Source organism: Fusarium coffeatum, assembly GCF_003316985.1.
Source record: "Fusarium coffeatum strain FIESC_28 chromosome Unknown BRIP53273_contig_273, whole genome shotgun sequence".
Taxonomy (NCBI): Eukaryota; Fungi; Ascomycota; class Sordariomycetes; order Hypocreales; family Nectriaceae; genus Fusarium; species Fusarium coffeatum.
This window is the reverse complement of record NW_022158064.1, coordinates 59,555-83,930: the sequence shown is the minus strand read 5'-3', so window position 1 is coordinate 83,930 and position 24,376 is coordinate 59,555. Positions and strand designations below refer to the sequence as shown.

The following is a 24,376-nucleotide window of genomic DNA, read 5'->3' as shown; positions in this document are numbered from 1 at the left end:
CTCATGGACGAACCCTTCTGGCGTACAAGGACCCTGTGTGCCTGTACTGGGTGCACTATGCAGATCTGGTCCCGATCCAGGTGATAACGGCTATCTCTTGACCGCGTTTCACATGCTTTCAGGGACAGATCTCTTTGAGTTGTAGTTTGTGTTGCAGCAAGTCATGTTGTGCAACCATGGTTTTTCTCCTTAATTCCTCCTGTTACAGGAATTATGAGTATGTCATCTATTGCGAGTGCGTAATGTCGTATTTCTTGCTCATGTCAAGATCACACAAGGAATTGGCGATTGCTGTGCAATGTAACACTTTTCTGGTATGAATAATCTTTTGCTGATAGCGCCAACCGAAAGTGCCCGTCAAAGACCGCAAGGTGGATGACCGAGCCCACCGGTGGGGCCGTTCGGCGTGGCTGATAGGGCTTCGGAACGGACTGGAGGGGCATTAGCGGACCCTGAGCGGACCCAACTTGACGTCACTCAAACAACGGACCGAAACTGTGCGCGCGAAATAAAGAGCAAAAAGTACGAAACGGGTACCAGATTGGCACAGAATAACGAACCGAGTCTTGATTCCACAGGAGATAGTGGAGGCAGGAAGCTGCTTGCATGCATTTCTACCGTCGACAATGCCTCTTCCTCTGACGGTGACCGTATTGGCGTCATGGATGCGGTGCTTGACGGTGGATACTTTTTGATACAGGTCGAGTACTGAATCCGGTTTCCCTCACGCATCGCGCGCTTGATGTCGTCGGCCTTGCATTAATTCTCACGCCGAGAGTCAAGTAGCGGTACAGTACTTACTGTATGTAGGTAGCCCCTGAAAGCAGCCATCTCGTAGGTGAAGCTCAGGGGATGCTGCTTTGACTGGCTGTAAATTGCCGATATAAAGACCCTGATTGGCGATACGTACATGATAGTACCTCGTCAAGGAGCCTCAGGGTCCACACCACAAGAATATTTCTCTCGACGGTACGGTATAGGTAAATGATACGGTAGAGGTACAGTACAGCATATCTTTGCCGTTCAAAGACGCCACAGTTCTACACCGTTTTTTGCGGTGTCTGATACGATTCAAGAAACTCTGATAGCCAGATTAGAAGACGACAATCAATTGGCGATCAAAGCCATGTCCAACGTCTCACAGACAAAGATGATGACTGAAAGAACATGACAATGTGATACATTACAGTACAGCATGTACAGCTCCAGTTGCGTTATTTACAAGCCGTTGACTGACAAATAACAACAGGGCAGGCATGAAGTGTTTCGTATCTGGTCTGGTCGGTCATGACGTTCAGTCTGTGCGAAGTGAAGTTGAGAATGGGGTTGTCTCTAGTGCAGAACCCAGTGCACAGGTACGCCAGAACAAAAACATGATAGCCCGCCCCAGCCGCGAAGGGGAACAGCAGGTTGCCAGAAGCTAGCGTAGCTAATACGCTGGGTCGAGGCGCATCACAGCAGGGAACAGCAGGTACCCAGTACCCACTCACCTGGCTCTGACAGGTACCTTTGTTGCCCAGACTAGAAAATGGAAGGAACCAACGCCGTCATCAACATCCCTTACCTCATACTGTAAAGTTTTTTTTTCTCCTGCTACTACACTACAACCAAAACATCACCATCACCAAGCTGTGGAACCCTTATTGTGGGTAAAGGAGAATTATCCATGTGCTTGCCACGGTTTCAATAGACGTGAAATGACTCGGTTATTGGACCCCGAGCTACGTATCGACGGGCGTCTACCGAAGATGCCAGCCATGCCGTGCCTTGTCTTGACATGGATACCTGATACCTACCTTTTGTTGTCGATTCGATATCGATCAGAGGCCACAGCCAAGATGACGCCTTGCTCGATGACTGTTTCCTCAGGAATCTTACGTACCTGCCAGTTGCTCTCCGCTTGACAGCTAAATCTATAAAGCCCCGGATTTCTCCCACCGTTCTTGACGGTAGATATCATCATTCTCCATCATTCCCCAGATTCCATATCCACTATCACCATCTACACAAATAGCTCGACACTCCCGAGTAATTCATCGACTATCTCAAACATCTTTGTTCGACCTTCCAACCACTTCTCAACCTCACGCGGCTTAATCGATACGCGTGCGCCTGAACAGGACCATCTTCGTTCTTACACAACAACCACAACAACCACAACAACCACAACAACCACCACAATGTCTTCACAACAGACCGAGTTCTTCAAGGACAACCTCCCTGCCCAGCGCGAGGTCACCACTCCCGATTCTGTCCCTAGCTCTCCTGAGCTCGGAAGCTCCAGCTCCAGTGACAGCATTGCCAGTCTCGGATCTCCCGCCTCCCCCCTCTCCCCTCCTGTTTCCCAGCCCGTGGCAGACTCTTTTGTCTTTGCCTTCGACATCGATGGTGTCCTTGTCCGCGGTGGACGAGCCATTCCTGAGGCCCTCCAGGCCATGAAGGTCCTAAATGGCGATAATGAATACGGAATTCAAGTGTAAGTCGAACCATCCACCATATGCAGTCACGATCCACTATCCCCGGATTTATTCTGGGGAGATCCACATAATAACGGGCATCGTGATTTTTGCCTGGGTGTCACAACATGATACTAACACACCTTGTAATAGGCCTCACATCTTCCTCACCAACGGTGGTGGTAAGACTGAAGAGGAGCGATGCAATGATCTCTCCGGCCAGCTCCAGTGCGATATCAAGCCTGGCCAGTTCATCTGTGGCCACACTCCCATGAGAGAGATGGCTGAGAAATACGGAACCGTGCTTGTTGTCGGAGGTGAGGGTGAGAAGTGCCGACATGTTGCTGAGGGCTACGGCTTCAAGGATGTCGTGACCCCTGGCGACATTATCAAGCACAACGCTGCCACCACTCCTTTCCGCAAGCTCACTGATGAGGAGCGTCGCAACTCCCGAGACCGCGATTTCACCGACGTTGTCATTGACGCCGTCTTCGTCTTCGCCGACTCTCGCGACTGGGCTGGTGATATTCAGATCATGCTCGATGTTGCCATGTCCAAGGGTGGCCGCCTCGGCACCCGTAGCGAGACCAACGACGAGGGTCCTCCCTTCTACTTCTCCCACAACGATGTTGTTTGGTCCGCTGCTCACGAGCACGTTCGTCTTGGAATGGGTGCCCTCCGTCGTATGTTCGAGGTTACTTTTAAGGACCTCACTGGTGGCAATGGTGTCCTGCACACCCATGCTTTCGGCAAGCCTCAGGTGTCTACCTTTGAGTTTGCTTCCCGTTTGATGGGTCAATGGCGACAGACTGAGCACGGCCTTGTTGCTCCTCCCGACACTGTTTACTTTGTTGGTGACACTCCCGAGAGTGATATTCGAGGCACCAACGCTGTTAACAAGGTTGCCGACAATGACTGGTACAGCATTCTGGTCAAGACCGGCGTCTACCAGGATGGCACTGAACCCGCTTACAAGCCTCGCGTCACCGTTGAGAACGTCCTCGACGCTGTCAACCACGGCATCAAGCGCGAGATGGACAAGAAGGCTGCCAAGGGTCAGATGACCAAGCCTGCCCTTGTCCCTGAGTCTGGCATCACCGAGATTGCCGTCGATATGGACGGCATCACCATTTAAGCTACCCACCTACATTCTTATCTTCACATACATTACTTTGGGATAACACCTTTTTTTCTTTGGGAATTTGACGGAGTTATGGGATTTCTTTTGTTGCAGCACAGCCATGCGATATGAACTTTCCTTTATACGCATCTGCATTACGGCTCTTTGCAGGTGCCATGAGCACACTACACCTACAAGTCTTGGAGATCTGATAGAACATACAACATCTGGATAGACGGATGAGTTCTAGATTCGAGGCTTTTCATCTTATCTAGCTAACTTCTTACCTACCTATGATGCACCACCCACCTATACCCTGATGAGCATCACATCAACCCTATAGAATAGCATAAAGATAGAAAAATTCAAGGCTCTTACAATATCTACACAACTACCATTTTGCAATGTGATTGGAAAGTTATAGTCTTCACAACAAGTAATGCACTTCTATCTCGAGCAAGTTAGCAAGTACTTATATTAAGTGAAAAGTAAACTATAAATGTGCAACTGTGAAAGCCGTGGTCATCGAGTAATGTAACGGTTAAGCTTACTCCTTCTGCTATACTTGATTGACACAGCTACATGGCATGTTCAAATTCTCGATCCTCTCGATCATGATATCGATATCGAGATCAAAGAGGTTCCCCATTCTTAACCCCACCAAGCTGTTTCGTAACTCGGTCTCGGTAGAAGCCTACTTGTACCCATCTTTCACGACCGAGGCTGATGAGGCTCAAACTTGATGCCAAATCTTGCTCAAAAAGTGGCTCAGTTGGCGTCAGAGCTCGTTTTGATGGAGATCCTACAATATAAACGACCCAATATTCCTTCACGAGGTCCTTGCTGAGGCTGTGCCTGCCCATGGGGATCAACACCAAATACTGGGGAATGTGAGTGAGGCTCACGATGACGAATATGCGGAACAGGTTTGTGACTCAAATCGCATGATACAATCTGGACGGTCCACATGCATGTTCATCAGTTTCCCTGCACCGGTTGGCTTATCTATAGACAGTTTGCTATGATTTTCATCGTGATTGCATTTTCCCCGGATGAGCTTTATACGTCAGTCCGGAGTAGACCCATACTGACCGAGAAGAACATTTTGGGTAATCCGAGATTATGTGGACTCATTCTCAACTACACTCACTGCTGGGTCGCAGAAGAATTATCTTCCAAGCCTTGGAGCATCAGAAACAACCGGTCTAAGGACTGGTCTAGCTCGTATACAATTATTCCGTTCCCGAGGCTCTTAGTGGTTAAGTTTCCTGGTGCCGTGACGTCTCATCTTTCTCCATATCGTCGGTGTATACAACCTCTCCTTCATCCCTTCCAGGCGTGTCATCACCTTCTTTGAAGGTATATCCTCCCCACTGCGAGGAGGCTACCCATCCAGCCGCGTCCACGACATCCTGTCTCTGTTTCTGCTGATCCAGTGCTTCCTCTGCGCTGATGCCCATCGCGAAGCCGCGCACATTCTCGCGATCAACCCGTAGCCATCCCTTCCAGCCTGCCGAAATGTCACCAGCCCCTGGGCCACCTACAACGATAGTCCCCCACCATTCACGACCAGCGCTTGCCCGTGCTACATCGCCATAGAGAAGAACCCCCTCTGTCTCGGCGATAAGAGTCCGGGTATGTTCTGGGTCGCTTCGAGCTGGTCGTTGAACATAAGCGTGCTGCATATGAGATGGCGAACAGGTTAGGCGTGTAGCGTCGAAACGACCTTCGATGTCGACGACGAGAATAGCATAGGAATGAGGAGGGCTGACAAGATCTGATACAAGTTTATACAGGAGCGGGAGGTAACGGCCAGAGATCCCGATACCTGCAGCTTTGGTAGTGTGGAAATGAGCAGCAGCAATTTCGTCGAGCGGTGATATATGTGTGAGTTTTGTTGGTTGAATTTGAGGTTGTTGAACCTGAGTTCTGGTGCCCAGCACATTCGGCAACGATGAGACGGATGAACGCAAGCTTCGAAGCATCTGTTATTATAATTCAGTAACACATTCGAACAAGTATATGTATGAATATAGAGCGAGAACTCAAACGCAGACGTGCTAACTAGGTAGGAAGACTGGGTAAGGTTTCATGTGTATGTAAACTTGACAGCTGCGTGGCAAGAATCTCGAGATTATATGCTGAAAAGGCTTGAAAATAGCTCTGGGACATGAATGAGCTCAGAAAGATTATTGCGCGAGTTCCATCTCTTGTGTTGCTTATTTTCATGATAATCTTCAAGCATGGTCGACAATGGGGTGGTGATGTGTGATGAGCAAGGCCTAAAACGGCAAAAAGCTCAACCTGGACTGACTGAATATTGAACTCACCTCTTCCAGACTCAACTCCTCAACCTCTCCCAGCAATCGACTCCCAGTCACCGCCTCCATCGTGAAAAACACTGAAGTCGATCTTCTACCTGAGAAACTCCAAAATCAAATGATATTTGCGAGTCACGATCACTATCGCCTTTGAAAATGGGCTACCCGTGTCAAGTTTTCCACGCTTCAGAGCTTCCTGAGCGTGTCCAGACCAACCTGAGCGGTCGCAAACGCAAGCTAGACCAGGGCGCCAAGAATGTCGATCTAAATGGTTGCGAGCTCCTCGAGATGCTGCAGTATAAATGCGAGATCAAGGAGCCTGTCAAATGGGATAGCCCTGTGCAATGTTTCGCCGTTGAACGACTATTTCGAAAGTGAGTGTTCCCTCTGCGACTTTCCCTGTCCTGTCCTAGAAAAATATGGCAAGGAAATAAAATATTCTGACTTTTTGCTCGTGCAGATGTCAAGACAGGAAGGGTTCGTTTATGATTGAGACAACAGCATGGGAGGGCAAAGATTATCCTGCCGAGGGACGGAAAGGCGATGATGGGAAAGATGGCAAAAACAAGGCACCTCCTCAGCACTACCACTGGTCTTCAAGTTGGCACTCACCCGACACAGCAAGATGAACTTGATGAAAATAAATATTGTTTATTCGTTCTACGACTTTTGTTGCTGCAATCCGACAGTATCTGCGGTTGGCTCTAGACGATATGTCTTGCTCTATCTTGAACACGCGCAAATCACCAAAGCAAAGCCGCCATTGATTTAGTTATCTGGGCCAAGCTAATTATACTATCTTACCTATAGGTCGAGCCAAAGTGATCGAAAAACATCAGGGGATGTATGCTTGCTTGAACGTTAGAGGAGCATTGAACCATCTGCAAGACTGTCACAGCTTGATGACGGCATTGTCGGAAAGGGCCGAGGCCGTTCTCCAATTGGCATCCATCCTCAGTCCTCGAATTCTGCGATAACTGCTGCTTTGCCAATCACAAAACATACCTAGCTTTGTGAGTCGTCTCTGTAACAGAGTCGCGATGCTGGTATAATAACGAGTGCATCCTGGTGACTCATTCTCGCAATCTCCAAGGATCGTCAACTCAGCACGAATCGCATTCCCATCACATGTCACTCTGCAAATCCTCTCAAAATTGATCAAAAAGCACATCACGACTCGGTTGCCCTTGTATATGGTATAATTTGTCCAGCGATGGGTTTGGATGAAGCCTCGGTGGTATTTTGCTTTCTACCCACCTACACGACAAACGAAACATTGGCTAGCCGCCTCTATGTGCAGTTCCCATCTTCCCCTATGCCCCAGCTTTAAGTGACGCGATTTCGAACTTGGCATATCTTTGGTTTACTCGTCCTTCTGGGCAGCTCGCTCCTCCTCGAGCTTGATATAGTAGTTGTCGCGGGCGTTGGTTCGGGGCATGTGATAGCCGTACCTGTGTCGGAATGGTGAGTCTCGTAATCTTGCCTATCGTGTCGCTTCATCGATGATTTCCCTTACCAGAAGAAGTTGGCCATGACGAAACCGGAACCTGCGACGTTGCTGGTCAGCTTGTTGCTCTGATCCTCCAACCAACCACATCACACGAATTGTCAGCTGCCCAAAGAATCCTCCTCTTTATAGATAAATTGCCAATTGATGCAGTCTGACTTAATTCGTAGTAGGATTCGACATACCGAGGGCGATGCTAAGGTCCAGGACGAGGTTTCGTCGGAGCATCTAGCGCAAATGTCAGTCCACGAAAAGCTCTGGTAGCAGGAGGAATTGGGGCTCCTCTCGCCCGGGCGACTGCGAAAACCGAGCCATTGAGTCGGGGAAAACGTACACCGGTGATGGGCTTGACGGGCATTGTGGCTGATTTATTGATGCGAAGCTGTTCGGGAGAAGGATCGGAGCTCTCGAGGGTGGCAGAGGTGCTTGGGATTTCGATGTGGTCAATCAGTTCCAAGATGATTCCGAAGATGGGCTGATGTTAATCGCGCTAGAGCACCCGAGTCACGTGCACCCGCCTGCTAACAGTTCTGTTCCGATACCCATTACCATCTCACTAAACCCCACGGCTGAACAGCGGCAAAATACACTACGGAAAAGAATCTCGTCCGTTGAAACGACGCTCTGCTGCACGACACATCCAGCGAGAGCGACTCTAGAGAGACTAATTGGTTTGCAGAGCCCGACGATATCTGCAACCATGAGTCTCCGACTGGCCGCCCAGAGGCTGGCAGTGTCAGGTACGACAATACCGTTCAATTGGCGATGAAAGTTGTATAAACTAACACAGAGGGCCTTTCTACAGCAAGAACTGCGCATCCGGTACCCAGCACACCAATTCCCGTCCTCTCCGCAACCTTCGGACCTACAGTTCAGCGACGACATAAATGGGCCTCAAACCTCTTCAAAGGATGGGGCAAACCACGAAATAAGGGCGCCGAGACCGTGGCTTCCCTGGATCCTACGTCTCAACTTGACAACCCCAAGAGCCGCGAGGAGTATCTTCAAAAGAGCATGTACAGTGGCGTGGAGGACAACATTTTCCAAGACGAAATCGAGACAGGAACTTCGGAAGCCGCCGCACCTGGCACCCCTGAGATCGAACAAAAGACGAAGGAGAGCATGGCCATGGTTGTGGACCCCGATCCTCGAAGCCGAGTTCGCTGGCAGCGAAAGAAGGTCATCCAGATGGTCCGTCGTAACGGTCGTTTGACCAAGGAAGAGCGTATCCAGATGACAGAGCGACAGCTCCTGCACAAGAGCGAGTTCATGCCCACAAGTGTCAAGAAGCTCGTCATGCTGGCCCGTCAGATCGCTGGCAAGACTGTCGACGATGCTATTCTGCAGATGAAGTGGTCAAAGAAGAAGATGGCGGCTGAAATGGCATACTATCTTGAAGAAGCCCGCGATTTGGCTGTTGCTCAGCGGGGAATGGGGCTTGGAAAGTTCAACGACGAAATTTTGAAAACGCCCAAGAAGATACAGACTATCGACGGAAAGTGGCTTGAGATTGAGGACCCTACACGCATGTACATCGCTCAATCGTGGGTTGGAAGAGGACCCTGGCGAGGAAAGAGAATTGACTACAAGGGTCGAGGACGCATGGGTATCATTAGACATCCCAGCACAAGTACGTTCCATGCCATTTTCGGTATATCTTTGAATTCAGAGACACTGACAACCATTTAGGTCTAACTGTCTTGCTCAAAGAGGAGAAGACAAGAATACGAGAGCATGAGGAGCGCGTGGCGAAGAAGAATAAGAAGGGGCCCTGGGTGCATCTGCCCAACCGACCTGTGTATGGACAAAGACCATACTACTCGTGGTAAACAAGATGTTTGTCATATATATCACTGAAGCTCGAAAAAAGGGACGGGGAATTCAAGGGTAGAAAAGACCACTGTATAATTTCTCTTAGAAACTTGTAAGATATGTACAATGAACAGGATGTACACTTGATGAAAGTTAACATGGAGGCTCAAATGCCCCAACGCAAAAGATGACGGCTTCATTTTGTTCAAACATGGCTGCGGCCCTTCCGAAGGTGATTTTGTGGTATCTTGACCGTTGAGCAACCGTATAACGCCGTTCAAATCAAAACTTGGCTCGATATAAATGTCATTTACACTCGTAATTCGCAGACCCTGCAAACGCACTGTCATTATTAGGACCATTACGATTGTTAATGGCCATGAGTGCTCGTAGGCTGGCCGGCTGGTCTGGTGTCACGAGGCATTGTTGTGCAATCGATAGATTGAATGGAATCGTTTGCAATATATTGGTTTTGCTTGTGCCCCTGTTTTAAAACGCCGGAATTTCTTAAAAAGTGAACTCAAACCATATGTCGGGGTTCCTCTCGAGGAAGCATATCCTCATATCGATGGGACATAAGTTCAAGATCATATCCGTGCTTCTCGCCAATGGAGCCTTGATCAGGTGCAGGATAACTGCGGTCTCTGACAGTCATAGGGGGCGACATGTCGTCCATGTGTCCACGTGTAAGGTTCTGCTGGTTCTGACGTTTCTTCCAAAAGAAGAAACCAGCCGTACCGAGAAGAGCGAGGACACCAATAGTAACACCGATACCAACACCAGCCTTGGCACCGCCAGACATTCCACCTGCAGCAGGTTCCTCCTCGTCTTCATCATCTGTCGAGTCAGATGTAGCGGCAGCACCAGCGGCTTCGGAAGTTGCAGATGAGTTATCGGCATCAGTGGCAGAAGCAGATGGTTCAGCAGAGGCTTCATCAGAAGCTTCAGCAGTAGCCTGCTAAGCATGTCAATAAATACACATCTCGAATCAAGTGGTGTTGCTGTCAGTTCTTACACTAGGTTCGACCACATCAGATGCAGTAGTGGGAGTAGCCTCGGGTACCTCAGGTGCCTCTGTCGCAGGGGCTGCTGAGGACTCTGGAAGGGCTGCGGGAGTCGTTTCAGCGTTGGTGGGTTCAGGTGCAGCAGCACTTTCGGATGTCGCTGCCGCTGCATCAGATGTTGCTGCGCCCTCAGTAGGGGTTGCGGCAGAGGCCGGCAAAGCAGGCACTTGTTGACCTTGGGTGCGTTAGTTTTGTATTCTGGAAGGCAGATGGAGCGCTCTCTCTACGGGAAACATACCAACACAGAATCCATTGCTTATGCCGTTGGTGATGGCATCATCTGCAGCAGCACACTCAGGTGCTCTTGCGCATTCGGCAACACCCTTCACAAAGTCGTTTGAAACACAAACACAGCTGGCATCAGCGGGATTTGCACAGCCAATAGTGGGCTTGACATTCTCGACACAGGCGTTCTTGAGGTTATCAGCATTTGTACGTAACTGGATCAAATGGCTCACTGGAAGCTACAACTTACAATACAATCCTGAGCGTAGACACCAAACGTCTGGAGGGCGCCCAGCGCCACAACGGTTGAAAGAGAAAAGCGCATTTTGAAAGGGTCTGGTAACGGAGACGGATCCCGTTACTTGGATGGATAGTTGAAGTACCAGATCCGGAGTAAGTAAATGGCCTTCGTTGGCAGATAGTTGGAATCGAAAACGAGCCGACTGAATCGATAAGTACTTAGGCAGGTGGTTGAGCGCGTGAATCGGCGGAAGGTGCGGTGACAATAGGTAATGCCGACAATATCGTATCGAAGCCAATAAATGCCTCAGGATGACCCAAGTATAGTTGAATATCCAGAGACGTCGGAAAAGAAAGCCTCAAGCAGAAAAGAAAAACGAGAGTCAGACAATCGGGTTGCGTGTAATGTCATGTAACAGCAGGCTTGGTCTAACGTGGCACTCGATGCAGCAGCGGATGCAAGCCTCCGTGATAAATACGAATGGTTGAGTGAGTAGTCGAGCGAATGAGGTTTATTGTCGTCTGCCAGACCAATAAAGAATTCGAAAAGACAGGTACGGAAAAAAAGCAAGGAAGAATATGAAGAGAAATCGACCACAAGGAATGACTGAGTTGGGACACTTGAAAGAGTGAAAGAGTCCAACGAAAGAAGATGGTCGTGAGAGAGCGAAGTCGGTCGGTGTAAAGATGAAAATACAAAAGTAGAAGAGAAGCCGTTCAGCAACGTAACAGGATAGTGTGAAAGAGAGAAAAGGTGGGTTAGGTCAAGTAGAGAGAGAAAGAGAGACAGCCAAGGGATAAATGAAATGAAATGAGATGAGATGAGATCAAGTGAGTGAGAGACCCCAGCGTACCTAGCTAACTAACAGTACCTAAGGTAGTGGCAGTACCGTAGCTGTAACTGTAATTGTGAGGGAGAATGGAATGGATTGAAAACAAACTGGGGGACCTGGTAAATTGCACTGAGGTCAGAAAGAATGCAGACCCTGGGGCTTGTCTGAGAGTTTGAGTCTGAGAGTCTGGGAGTTGGAAGGCAGGACAGTTAATTATGAACAAATATGAATCTGATACGACCCAGCTTGATGGGTATCAGGTTCCTTCCAGGGGATGGGCATCGTGTTCTATTGGACGAGTTGAATTTTCCCTCGATGCTTGGTGCTCTATTTCTCCTCCTTCTCGTTCTCTTCTTTGTCCAAAAATGGGGTGCTCTGCAGTGTTCTTGTGCCCCTGGTGGCTTGGCTATGCGTCTTTTGCAACACCATCAATGCAATGCATCCATAAAACCAGGTCCGATCCAACGTCAGGTAGCGAAACGGCTCTCAAGCACCCGCCGCCATCAACGTCAATCCGTCCCGACCCCAATAAAGGGGGCCAATCACGCCTTACAGGAAGCAAGCTGTCACCCATTCAGGGTCGTGATAGCGCTGCTAGCGGCGGGGATTTACTGGAGGTCTTGCTGGCGCCAGGTACTAGCGTTCGCTATTCTCGTTCGGGCTATCTACCGCCCAATAAAAATACCCTCTCTTGTTTCATCTGACAACGCTGTTTTGTACCTGCAGACACCATCAAAGATCGTCTTTTTTTTCTAGATCTGTTCGACTAAACGGCGGTTGTGATGACTGCATCCTTTATTTTTTCCCCTTTGTCTCTCTTCTTGCCCATCACTACAGTCCCCAAGTGATAAAATAGGACAGACATCCAGAATCTTAATCTTTGATCATGGTTGTTCATCTATCTCAAACTATTATGCGCCCTGACACGCGCCAGTTACAGATTATTGGCAATGGTTCTTCTCTAACGTAGATGATACCGACACCAGGACCAAGAGACGCCCCGGCCAAACCGACGATTGTGCACTACGGATAGAACAAGATAAAGAGTGCACCTCCGTTGCTAAAAGGAGCTTGAGTTAGGAACACAAAACAGTCAACAAAGAATGTGCGAGCGCCATTTTATGCAACTTATCCACCTAAAAGCCTTTGTGACTTTTATTGGGATGTGCAAGCTGCATCCCGGCAAGCCCATGTCACCATGTCACAGGTCTTGGTCAGAGTTGAGTGCCAACGAGCCTTTGTCTGAAGCGAGAGAGGCAGTGCTGGGTGTACCATCACATCCTGTCGCAAGCCTAGATCTTATGTGCAGACCTCCAGCTTGGAAGGATGGGCGAGCTGAGGGAGGGAAATAGTAGTAATTCATTGATCCTTCAGTAGACGCCAGCCGCAGTGGAGCTCAAATCTCAATGCTTCGTAAAAATGGCCTGATAAATTACTGGAGTACGTTCGATGTACTTGGTTAATTATTATTACTCCCAAAACAAGACCTGCAATAAACTTGCAGTGCTCAACGATTGAAACTGCGACTTCATGACGATGGCACTTAGACACAATACGCGCTGATGCATCGCCATATGTTATCTTTGTGCCCAAAAAGCGGGATAGATTCAGCTGCTCTTTTGCGCCAGCCCTAGAAAACACTGAGGGTGTGCGACAGATACCCTGCATGTGGAGTGACCCAGATCAATCCCAGGGATTCACCAGATCAGCTCGTGTTTCCCAGACCCAACATAGTTATTGATTGATTGATTAATTAAGTACTAGTAGTCTGGTGTCTCCCCTCTTCGGTATAACGAGGCTGACACATTTAATTAGTACATCCCAGCGATAGATGATAGATGCCAGGTTAGTACTGTTTTCTAGCTGTGCAAACAGACAGAACATACTGTAGATCTTATCGATGTCTTTGTTTCATCTGACAGTCGGTGTACGGCAAGCACATTCTTTCAGCTCAGCGAAATACGTACTGCAACTATTGATTGCCTTACTCTAGAATGCGTGGTATACAACAGGCCAGACCAGGACCTGGATTGATCGCCTTAGTGCGAAACATTAGTACTACACCGAACCAAGACATCCATACTGGATACTGCTCAGCTCATTCAGCTTCCTCGGCAGGCCCAAATGATGCTGAAGCGCAGTCAACAAAAAGCCAGGCCGAAACAATTCATATGTTCGCAAAGATTAGAGAACCTCCTACACCTGGACTGTGTACTGGTAAGCGCCTATTCGCCTTTGGATGATCTACAAGAGGCCTCAAAGTTTTGCCTACTTTAGCGGCTGATGTGTTTCTTTGTCCAATGGCGTCCTTTCCCACCATTTCGTCGGTAGTTGTGCAAGCCAAGAAGCCCTACCGCCGCATCTGATATGGGACCTACTTTTGCGTCTGGCGATTAAGCAGCAGTTAAGATGTTTAAGGCCCTGTTGTAATACCCACGGATTTTGTATGTGTGAAGATGAAACTTTTGATTTAACAAGCACCTCAGGCTGCTCAAATACTAAGATTTGAGAGATGGACGATGGAGAGTGTCGTCCTGATCCGTGCATGAAAAAAAACTCTAAGAGCTTAAAATGACCAAAGGCAGAGCGATGTATTGTGTTGCACCGGTGAGTGGTCAGTGACCAGTCAGCCAACAGCCATCGTCGTCATTCTTTCATGTCTACGAGTCGGCTGTCAGTGATGCAGTGCAACCTCGGGCATGGATATCAGTGCGGTAAGTTTTTAGTATAGGTGGACAAGTCCTCTTAGTTTTCTGGCTGCATTGCACTGTACATACCTCACATACATCACTCTATTGAAACACGAGCTGAACTGAACGGTAGTTGGGTAGCTCCCCACCAAAGCGAGCAAGTGGCTGGCTACGTTGCCTCCTTGGCCATTGTGAGGTGCCGGCAATAAGTATTCGGAATCAAGTATTCGGAATCATGTAACCGAAATCTAGACGAGAGATCATGCCTCAAACTCATGCGTGTGATGGTTTGTTCGATCCAATGCACCTTGCAAGCATATACGAGTCTTCTACCTAACCTCTACTCTGTTTCTCAGGGCTAATTACGTGTATCCATCCACTTGTCAGATTGTTTGGGCATGCTGGTTAAGGCCTTGAAGAATATCAAGTCTAAATCAGATGTACATGGCCATGATGCCTTTAGCAACCCCTCGGTTTATGAGGTTTGTGCTGCACCGTTCTTGTATCTCAGGATTCAAGTTGAGATGGATAGAGACACGACGATCAATTCCTACTGGTTGAAATGTTCTTTCGACCCTTGGATTGAAACAGTCGGGGAATTTTTTGGCGGCCGACAACAACTGAGCAGCGGATCGGTTTCTACTTTGACTTTGACCGTGCGCCGGGAATAAGAAATCGGGGTCAAAAAGGACACGACTGGTCAAGAGCCCGTTGCAATAAACTGAGTCGAAACACGGTCTAGACTCTTTGCCCGCTTGTGTCTTTTGGGTAATAGATCGGCTGAAAGCCAACGGGTTCCTCGCGCAGTTGTATCGAGTACCGAGACGTTGATCATTAAGGGAGTCGGGTCTGTCTAGGGGGATTGTCGTTGTTTTGTTTTGCAGGCGGCGCGATAGACGAGGACTGAAACCTTTCAACGCGCTGCTTAAAAGAAAAACAAAACTCCAGATCGGGCAGGTACAGATCTGAGTGAGGATTCAGATCTCGTCAATATGATATTATCTTCAACCCAAAATAGCCTGTTTTAACAGGCAGCCATCCATTCAAATAAGGGTTGCATCAAAAGTACCTCTACCACGCTCTTGCCATTACATCATTTGAACGACCCTCCAGCTCGCTTCCCGTTCTTCTGGGAAAGTACCTACGTAAAATCCCTGCACTGCGCCTGCCTCGCCGGTCCTGTGCTAACTCAACCTTACCTAGCTGGTCCCCATCCCCGGCTCAAGCTGTCGAATTATTGGAAGCAGCTTTTTTTCCTACTCCACGCGCAATCTTCCTAAAGAGTTTAGACATCAATCACTCACGCAACACAGCAATCGCAGTCGCTGGCTGATCAATCCAATCTCAGGGAGCCAGGCCAAAGAGGTCGACAAGCGTTGAAAATAAACTCGAAAGACTTTCTGCTGACTCACATTCATTCATTCATTTATTCACATTTACTTACTCGCTCTTCCTTGGTTCCTTCCCTTGGACCCGAACAACTCCTGCGATAGCGTCGACACGTACACGTTTTTTCGACCTCTCGCTTTCCTGTCTCGTGGTCCAGCAACTACCGCCCGCTCGTGTTACCTGCCGCCCGATCGACGTCTCATGCGCTGCCCGCTACTCAAAGACTATTCCAACCTCCGTGTGATGCACTCTCTGTTCTAATCCACCGACCGCGCGATAACCATGGCGAACCCAATAGGCGAAGAGAATTGGCTGGCCTACCTCGAGGAGGTCGTCCGCAACGCCTCCGACCTCGAGCAGCGAGTCAACGCCGTCGAGCACTACAAGCACGCTATCAGCTCTGAGCCCGGCAGCCTGCGCATTTGGCTGGCCTACTGCAACTACTTTTGGTCCTTGTGGGAAGCTACCCAGATCTCTACAGGAGATGGCTGGTCTGATGAGGAACGCATGCTCGGTCGTGAGCTCTTCACATTCAACGCTGCTCTCGATCTGTGGCAGCAAGGATATGTAGCTATTCGCTACCGTCTCGGCGATAGCCACTTGCTCTGGGATCGTTGGATATCACTTGAGATGGAGTTACTGGCCAAGACCAAAACACCCGAGGGCATCAAGCGCATCACTCATCTGTACCGTGATCGATTGCTAACTCCTCACCTCACCTGGGAGGAGACTTCACAGAACTTTTCGCATTTCCTCACAGAATACAACTATGCTGCGTACGAGGATTCCATGAAGGATGTTACCACTAACGCCCAGGAGACGAAACGACTGATCGCCGCGCGTGACCCATACGAGACTGCCTTGAAGAAAGCTGTAGACGCCGGTGACATCGAAGCTCAAAAAGCTGCTTTCAACACTTATCTCGAATGGGAAATGCTTCAGAGCAAGCGCAGCAACGACAACCCCGAAATTGGAATTGATCTATGCCGTGGACTATATGCTCGTGCTCTCACCGGTGCTCTCGCTACAGACCAAAACACTTGGTACGAGTATGTCGTCTTTCTTTCTTCGTCGAACACCGAGCTGCAAGCGCCAAGCAGCCTCCACGACGTGCTGCAAAGAGCCGTTCAACATTGCCCCTGGTCTGGTCTTCTTTGGAATCGATACATTATGTGCGCTGAGGAGGCCAAACGTCCTTTCAGTGAGGTCGAATCTATCAAACATGCCGCAACAAGTGAAGATCAACTGCTCAAGGATGGCATGGAGGGCATGATCGAAATGTACGTAGCGTGGTGTGGTTTCTTGAAACGCAACGCTATGGACGCTACCGCATCTGACGAAGCCGTCGATGTCGCTGATGTCGGCCTGGGTGCGGCCCTTGAGGATGTGTCGGTCGTCGGACAGCGACTTTACGGCAAAGATTTTCAAGGTGATCCTAAATTTCGACTCGAGCGCATTTATATCCAGTACCTTACGGAGAAGAAGGGCGCCGTAGATGAGGCACGAGCACAGTGGAACAAGTTGGCTTCCCTGCAGATCCACGCCGACAATCATGACTTTTGGTTCCGGTATTACATGTGGGAAATGCTCATTTTCTCTTCCGCCGGTGGACAGGACAACAGAAGTCCCACGCCTTCATCTGGCGGTGGCACTTATCGGATACCGACTCTTGCAACTGCAGTTCTGGCTCGTGCTGTTGCTCGCAGAACCATCGATTGGCCTGAGAAGGTCCTAGAAGTCTATATGCAACACTGCAACGATTACGAGATGCCACTGCCTTTACGAAAGGCTGCTGACCGGATACACAAGACCGGGAAAGAAGTAAAAAAGCGCAGGGAGCGCGAGGATCAAGAGAAGGCAGCGGCCTATGCTGCTTACTACACTGCTCCAGAGCCCGATGAGCCGGAAGTCAAGTCACCAGGTGGCTCAAAGCGGAAAAGGGGCGCTGAAGCCGATCCCACGGACGAGCCTGAAGGCAACAGCAAACGTCAAAAGAATGAACCCAATGGAGCAGGACCTAAAGAAACCACTCCAGTACAGCCTCTAAAGAGGGATAGAGAGAACGCCACGATAATTGTTTCCAATCTCCCTGGAGACGTTACACAGACCAAGGTTCGACAATACTTCAAAGATTACGGTCACATCAACAATGTCACAGCGTTGGTGCGTGACGAAAAAACTGGTTCTTCAACAGCACTTATCGAATTCAGCTCCGTCGAAGAGGCTCAGTCCGCCTTACTGAAAGATGGCAGGTATATGAACCAGTCGCAGCTGTCTGTCAAATCAGGACATGATTTGACCGTTTATGTCACGAATTACCCTCCTGCTGCGGACCAAAACTACATTCGTGATCTCTTCAAAGATTGCGGTGAGATCCTCAGCATACGCTGGCCAAGTCTGAAGGTCAACACTCACCGACGATTCTGCTACGTTTCTTTCCAAGATCAGGAGGCATCAGCAAAGGCCGTCAAACTTGATGGAATAGTGCTTGAAAAGACCTTTAAACTCGTAGTCAAGTATTCCGACCCTGGACACAAGAAAGCTCGAGAGGGTGCTCTTGCGGAAGGTCGTGAGATTCACATCAACAATTTAGATCGATCGACAAACGAGAAAGAGTTGAAAGATGTTTTCTCCAAGTATGGTAAGATCACACGAGTCAACATACCTTTAACTTTGGCTGGAAAGAACAAGGGCTTTGCCTTTATGGATTTTGAAACCAAGGAGGAGGCCGCGAAAGCTGTGGCAGAGATGAACAACACCAATCTTAAGGGTCACGTACTTGCAGTCGCTCTCTCCAAAGAGTCTAAGATCAAGCCGGCAGCCAGAACTGTTGTTGCTGATAATGCAAGAGGCTCCCCAGCACCTTCATCTCATGATGCCGAAGGCGATCAAGCCATGCAGGATGCGCCCAATGAAGCACAGCACAAACCAACTGCGGCTGAGATCTCGGCGAGGACGATTGCATTGATGGGTCTTCCTGACACCGTGAACGATGCGCGAATCCGAGCACTTGTCGAGCCTTTGGGCTCCATCATTCAAATGACTGTGAAGCCAGGCAATGGCGGGGCTGAGATCGAGTTTGCCGATGCAGCCACCGCGGGCAAGGCTAGCCTACAACTGGATAGCATGGAGTTTGATGGACACAAGATTCGGACTGGCACACCGGACGAACTTCGAAGAGCAAAGGCTGAACACGCTCCCGACCGTATCATCACTGGCAAGAAAAACAAGGATCAGGAGCAGAAGGCCAAGGGGCCTGGGGGTTCGTCTACAATGTTCATCCCCTCTACAACCGCTGTCCGTCGCCCAGTGCTGGGGAAGCCTGGCCCACGACGTGGCCTTGGCTTCAAGCCCAGTAGTGCCAAACCTGCCCAAAACGGCGATTCGGACACATCAGTGAAGAAGAGCAATGCTGACTTCAAGGCTATGTTCCTTGCCAGTGGAAAGACTGGAGAGAAAAAGGAAGGCGAAGGAGAGGCCAAAAAGACTGAATCATGAGTAAGGAGTTCAACGCTGATTTTGAGTGCTAGCTACGTGGTGTAGCATAATGTAATTTTATACAGTATTGATGATATCCAGAATTCTAAGGAAAGGAAGGGGAAGGGAAGGGAATGATAGAAGTAACTGTAGAGTATAGCTATCAACTGCAAACAATCATGTCACCAAAAAGAAGCAAAAAGCTCGTCTATTCAGTATTGTCCAGTGGCCTGTCTCACAACGGCTTTAATATTGAATGCCCCCATGTGAGCATGACCAACTATATATACATATCAAGTGGTGTGTTTTTGAAGTTTAGTGATCAAATGCCACCTCTGGCTGCAGTCATAAATGGCAGATCTCATTTGAATACGTCCATATTCACGCCTTGATTGCCATTCCTGTAGCAGATCTATCCTGTCCAAAATCTTGGGTGAAGATTCTCTGCCAAACATCGAGCCATTTCTCTTGCTGAGCAGTAGGCAACTTGCCTGGCTGTTTGAATGACCGCGTCAAAAGTTCACGAAGACGCGTCCGGAGGACCTTGATGACCAACATAGTCTTCCAATCTGGAACAGAAAAACGTCCTCGATTTCCATCGAGAATAATTACTCCGGAATACATCTGCAGTTTCTGGGTCAGCACTTTGTCCACCGACACGAAAAATAATCTTACATCACATCGTACATCGCCGCACAAAAGAGCGATGGCAAATGCTTCCACAGCTGTAGCCTCGTGGGCGTGGTATACCCTGAACTATATGTTAGTTGATGTTGATTGAAGAGACCCCCTGCCGTTGAAGAACTCACGCTCTGGATTGCATGATATGATAGTAAGATAGCCATCGAAGATCAAGACGACCTCGATTGACGGAAGATGGATGGAGGCTGATTGATTGGTTTGTACCAATATTTCTTAAGCCCTTGGACCCTGGCGCATCTCTCACCAGGATCTTGGGGTAGAAACTCCAAGCTATGACCGACGCGGAAACAACGTCGTTATCACTGTTGAGGTTAACTCTACGAGGCATGTCGTAAAATTGCTGCTGTCTTCTTCCTCGTCCACCAGCAAATCGGGCACGGGATAGCGCTCGCCTCTCCTCTTCGGTCAGAGAAAGGAACCCAGAATCAGCCAAAGAAGTCAGGAGTTGCCCCTTGAGGTCTTCGATATTGGCTAGAGTTTGCTGACTCAAGAAATTCTTGCGGCAAAATTGGAACTCTTTTCCACCCCCGCCCGTCGACTGGCACACCCTCTTCCAAGCCAGATAGGCGTTATATATCGTAAGAAGGTCAGAGTCACCTCGACGAAAAGCCATGCGGGCGTTGTCTGCTTGTGTGCGCTGACCGAAGGGTGCAGAAAATGGCGACTTGGAAGATAGAATGGCGGCCACGGTAATGGCCATATCCAAACATTTGAAAATAACGCCATACAAAATCAGCTTACCCAGAAAAACGTCCAAAGGTAGCCTAGCCAACTGATTTCCAAGTGGTGTCAATTCCTCGGCCTGGGTAAGGGCACGAACATCGACGAGCGCGTCAACCGCTCGGCGAATATTCTTTGCTGAGGGCGGATCGAGGGCGTCGCCCAGAGTCTCTTCGATACCTCCAATTTTGCAGATTTTGACTCGAATAGCCAAATCTTGCAGTGAAAGACGGAGCATCTCAGGCGTCTGTTGATCGCTCATTAGCTGATCGTGGCGGAACTTGGTGAACATATGAAAGCATAGGCCTTCTTGCACACGACCAGCGCGACCTCGCCTTTGCTTCGCATTCGCTCGAGAGATGAATGTGTCAATTAGTCTCGAAAGCTGACGCCTCTCATCGAATCGCATCTCGCGGTGCTTGCCTGTGTCAATAACACAAGTAACGTCAGGGATGGTGATACCCGTCTCGGCGATGTTGGTAGCAAGAACGATCTTGCGGATGCCAGGTGGTGGAACAAGAAAAGCCGACTCTTGATCCTCTGTTGCGATGGTAGAATGCAAAGGATAGACAAGCCAGTCCTTGGCGAACCTCGGATCACCGAGCAGCATATCATTCAGTGTGCGGATTTCGGCAATACCTGGCAGGAAGACCAGAATGGCCTTGCTGTAGTCCTGAAGTTGGTCATTGACAGCGATCTGGGCAATCAGTTGAAGAATCAGGTCGAACTCGATCCGGTACTCATCAATTTGAGCCAGTGTGGACCTAGTCCTTGATGAATAGTCCACCAGGCTCTTGGAGATATCACTCTTGATGTTCTCCCCCTCGTTCTCAGCGGGGTCATCATCCAGATCCACCATTTTATCAGGTTCAGAATCCGCAGGCGTATATCTAGTAAGTTCAATGGCATCCTCGATGTATTTGACTTGGACAGGAAATGTTCGCCCAGGAACGTTGAGGACTGGTGCACCGCCAAGGTAAGCTGAGAAACGATCTGCATCGACTGTAGCAGACATAAGAACGACTTTCAAGTCTTTGCGTCTGACGAGTAGCTTTTTTAGAACGATTAAAAGAAAGTCGCTGTCAATTGTCCGTTCGTGTACTTCATCAAGTACCAAATGTGTTACCTCCTGTAGGTCGTTGGAGCCTTCGAGCATTCGCATGACAATACCCGTGGTTGCATACACTAGCCTCGTCTCGCGTGAAGTGTTGGCTTCTAGTCGGATAGAGTAACCGACCAAAGATCTACTGGTCCCCAAGTCATTTCTGTTCTCGCCCAGCTCTTCGCTCACACGACGAGCAAGAGAGATGGCGGAGATTCGCCGGGGCTCTGTGCAGTACACCTTGCAGGGCTTCCCCTGAGAGAGCTGATGCTCGAGTAGGAAGGATGGGACTTGCGTGCTCTTGCCACTGCGCGATAGTTAGTTAACGATTCGAAGCCTAAAGGCGCTAGACACTGTACCATCCAGTTTCACCACAGACAATCACAACCTGATTCTCATCGACAGCATTCAACACTTGCTCTCTAAAGTTCCACATCGGGAGCTGCATTCGAGATTGCTGCCTTGTGTCAGTTTCCACGTCCACTGGGATGTTAAGATAAGTATTTCTTACCAGCATCATTTGAAATTTGCGGGTGCTAGATTTGTCTGCCCAAATCTTCTGGTAGTACTCGCCATTCGTGGTGTTTTGCCTCGAACCGTGATTTCCATCATCGCCTGAGTCTATGGCATGCTTGTTGCCTCGTCCTCGGAATGCCCCTTGAATGATGACACCATCTTCAAGCTCTTGGTCATGACGTTCGCGAACCAAGGCCCTCAGCCCCCTCACCACTTCTCTGTCTTGTTCGTCGACGTGAGCTTTCCGAGCTTCCGCGAGCTCTGCCCAAACATCTTTCCAAACGTGGGGAAGTCTTATAGCAACCTTTTCGTCCTTGGTATTGCCACTAAATGTGTAAAACAAAGCGGCTGTAGAAATGTAAGATTCTGATTGCTTCGAATCTGGTGCGGCGATGCCAGTCATGGTAAACGTGAATCGAAAATGATCTGCTACAACCTCAACGTCTGATGAAGCTGCTGGTGGTGGCAAATCTTGGGGTTTAGTCCAAACAATATCCAAAGAATGGCGGTTGGCAAACGTGGCATCTGACACAATGGTATATGAGATTTTGGCCGATGAATCCCTGAAGTCTCCGGTCAGTAAAGTTATCCTGCAGCGGTGACAACATCTTAATTTACCTTGAGCGACAGGCTTCTTCGAGAGCTCTCCGAGGGCTGATACCTGTTGTTTTACCAAAATCGCGAATCACAATTTGACTGCCATCGGTTGAGTTGACAACAGTACGACTTTCGCCTGTGCTTGCGTCGACCTCATTCTGAGGCAGAGATGCGAATAACCCTCCAATATCGTCCTCGTCATCATCGTTCGCTTCAGCCAATATCTCAGCAGCGATACGTTCAGCTTCATTGTTAACATCACCGTCGTCCGTCTTTTCAGATACGGGTTCCTCCTCCGTGGCCGGTTTCTCCACAGCCTGGTCTTGCCTCTCCTGTTTTGCGGCAGCTAGTTGCCTCTCCAGGTCAACTCTTTGGACCTTCCATTGCTGTTCGGCCTCGTATCTGTCAAAAAGCACATCCGACTCGATCTTCCTGATCTTGGCCTCAAGCTTCGCAACAGCGAGCTCCTCATCTTGTTGGATAGCTGGCGAGTTCTCAGCATCACCATGGCCACGCTCGTACTCTAATAGCTTCGCTTTACTATCCAGATACTTTGCAACAAGTTCATCGGGTTCTATATCGCTGTCACAAGCTACAACCAGCTTTTTGGTGGGTGAAAGGTTTTTTGCTGGTCGACCCTTGGCCCCAGAAGATTTGTTCTTGCGACCATTTCGCGAATCAGCATGGCGAGGGGTACTTGAGCGGCTTGGTACTGGACTATCCTGGGGAGTATCTGAAGTGAAAACTTGGTCAGCGTGAAGGATACCTTGAGAGGGTAAGGAACATACGAACCATTTGTGCTTTTAGGCATGGGCTTGAACTTTGGTTCATAGGAGGGTAATTCTTCGATTTTGCATTCACGGGCCAGCCAGTCGAGGGCTTCTTCAAGTCCCCAGATAGATTCTCTGCTTGTCGTCGAGACATTTGGGGCTATGTCCAGAATGTAGCGTATCACGGCAGCAACACGCTCGGTGGGAAACTCGGCTGCAGTTAATGTTTGCTGTAGCGTCCAGAGACGAAGGATCATGTCTTCTTCTGGGGGCATCTTGCCAGCGCCAGCATTGTCCGACGACGACAAACTCGAAGCTGCGAAACGATTTTCTGCTTGTATCAGATCAAGAATATGGTTCATCAAGTCCTGTGGTAGCCATTTGAAACTATTGACAGAGTCGGCTTGACCACGGAACAGACGACGGTCGGTATCGAGCCGAGTTCGTTGACGCACGGCATCCTTTTTCGTTTTTGCGGCATATTTTTCGACCAGAAGCTGTAGCTCAGATTCCTCCAAATGTTTTTCAAACTCCTCGGGGCTCAAAGTCGCCCCTTGGGTGTTGGTGTTGGTAGTCGCATCGCCATTCGTAGACGAAGATGGAGGGGCATCTTTCTGTGTCGATGGAGGGGCATTTTGGCCTTTGGCGACAGCAGGTTTCGACTCGGGCTCAGCAACTTCTGGCCTAGGTTTAGAAGCGACCGAAGTAGTAGCAAAGCCTCGGGCTGGGTTAGCAGCAGGCTTCTTTTTCTTCTTCGCGCCGCCAGCCATGATGGTCAGCGACCAGAGAACGAAAAAGATGTGGCAGCGGTAAGTCTAGGAAAGAGGAAGAACGC

The 24,376-nt window shown here is 49.2% G+C and overlaps 8 protein-coding genes across 8 annotated transcripts; 4 read left to right on the top strand and 4 right to left on the bottom strand.

Annotated features, from left to right (window-relative positions):
• Window positions 1-2,180: 2,180 nt before the first annotated feature.
• On the top strand, window positions 2,181-3,591 carry FIESC28_09885 (uncharacterized protein; the record flags this gene model as incomplete). Its single annotated transcript, XM_031164020.1, has 2 exons — window positions 2,181-2,476; window positions 2,610-3,591. The coding sequence occupies 2 exons, from the start codon at window positions 2,181-2,183 to the stop codon at window positions 3,589-3,591; spliced, it is 1,278 nt and encodes a 425-aa protein (XP_031011916.1).
• A 1,244-nt stretch (window positions 3,592-4,835) lies between these two features.
• FIESC28_09884 (uncharacterized protein) lies at window positions 4,836-5,966 on the bottom strand (the record flags this gene model as incomplete). The annotated part of the gene is made up of 2 exons (XM_031164019.1): window positions 4,836-5,561; window positions 5,907-5,966. 2 exons carry the CDS (start codon window positions 5,964-5,966, stop codon window positions 4,836-4,838), a joined length of 786 nt encoding a protein of 261 aa, XP_031011915.1.
• Window positions 5,967-6,053: 87 nt separating this feature from the next.
• On the top strand, window positions 6,054-6,526 carry FIESC28_09883 (uncharacterized protein; the record flags this gene model as incomplete). The annotated part of the gene is made up of 2 exons (XM_031164018.1): window positions 6,054-6,271; window positions 6,358-6,526. The coding sequence occupies 2 exons, from the start codon at window positions 6,054-6,056 to the stop codon at window positions 6,524-6,526; spliced, it is 387 nt and encodes a 128-aa protein (XP_031011914.1).
• A 734-nt stretch (window positions 6,527-7,260) lies between these two features.
• FIESC28_09882 (uncharacterized protein) lies at window positions 7,261-7,762 on the bottom strand (the record flags this gene model as incomplete). The annotated part of the gene is made up of 4 exons (XM_031164017.1): window positions 7,261-7,348; window positions 7,414-7,444; window positions 7,590-7,632; window positions 7,739-7,762. 4 exons carry the CDS (start codon window positions 7,760-7,762, stop codon window positions 7,261-7,263), a joined length of 186 nt encoding a protein of 61 aa, XP_031011913.1.
• A 342-nt stretch (window positions 7,763-8,104) lies between these two features.
• On the top strand, window positions 8,105-9,233 carry FIESC28_09881 (uncharacterized protein; the record flags this gene model as incomplete). Its single annotated transcript, XM_031164016.1, has 3 exons — window positions 8,105-8,144; window positions 8,195-9,034; window positions 9,094-9,233. The coding sequence occupies 3 exons, from the start codon at window positions 8,105-8,107 to the stop codon at window positions 9,231-9,233; spliced, it is 1,020 nt and encodes a 339-aa protein (XP_031011912.1).
• Window positions 9,234-9,736: 503 nt separating this feature from the next.
• On the bottom strand, window positions 9,737-10,830 carry FIESC28_09880 (uncharacterized protein; the record flags this gene model as incomplete). Its single annotated transcript, XM_031164015.1, has 4 exons — window positions 9,737-10,174; window positions 10,232-10,455; window positions 10,519-10,693; window positions 10,756-10,830. The coding sequence occupies 4 exons, from the start codon at window positions 10,828-10,830 to the stop codon at window positions 9,737-9,739; spliced, it is 912 nt and encodes a 303-aa protein (XP_031011911.1).
• Window positions 10,831-15,939: 5,109 nt separating this feature from the next.
• Window positions 15,940-19,155, top strand: FIESC28_09879 (uncharacterized protein; the record flags this gene model as incomplete). Its single annotated transcript, XM_031164014.1, has 1 exon — window positions 15,940-19,155. One exon carries the CDS (start codon window positions 15,940-15,942, stop codon window positions 19,153-19,155), a length of 3,216 nt encoding a protein of 1,071 aa, XP_031011910.1.
• Window positions 19,156-19,515: 360 nt separating this feature from the next.
• Window positions 19,516-24,311, bottom strand: FIESC28_09878 (uncharacterized protein; the record flags this gene model as incomplete). The annotated part of the gene is made up of 7 exons (XM_031164013.1): window positions 19,516-19,758; window positions 19,810-19,885; window positions 19,944-21,965; window positions 22,018-22,115; window positions 22,170-22,737; window positions 22,793-23,504; window positions 23,564-24,311. 7 exons carry the CDS (start codon window positions 24,309-24,311, stop codon window positions 19,516-19,518), a joined length of 4,467 nt encoding a protein of 1,488 aa, XP_031011909.1.
• Window positions 24,312-24,376: the final 65 nt, after the last annotated feature.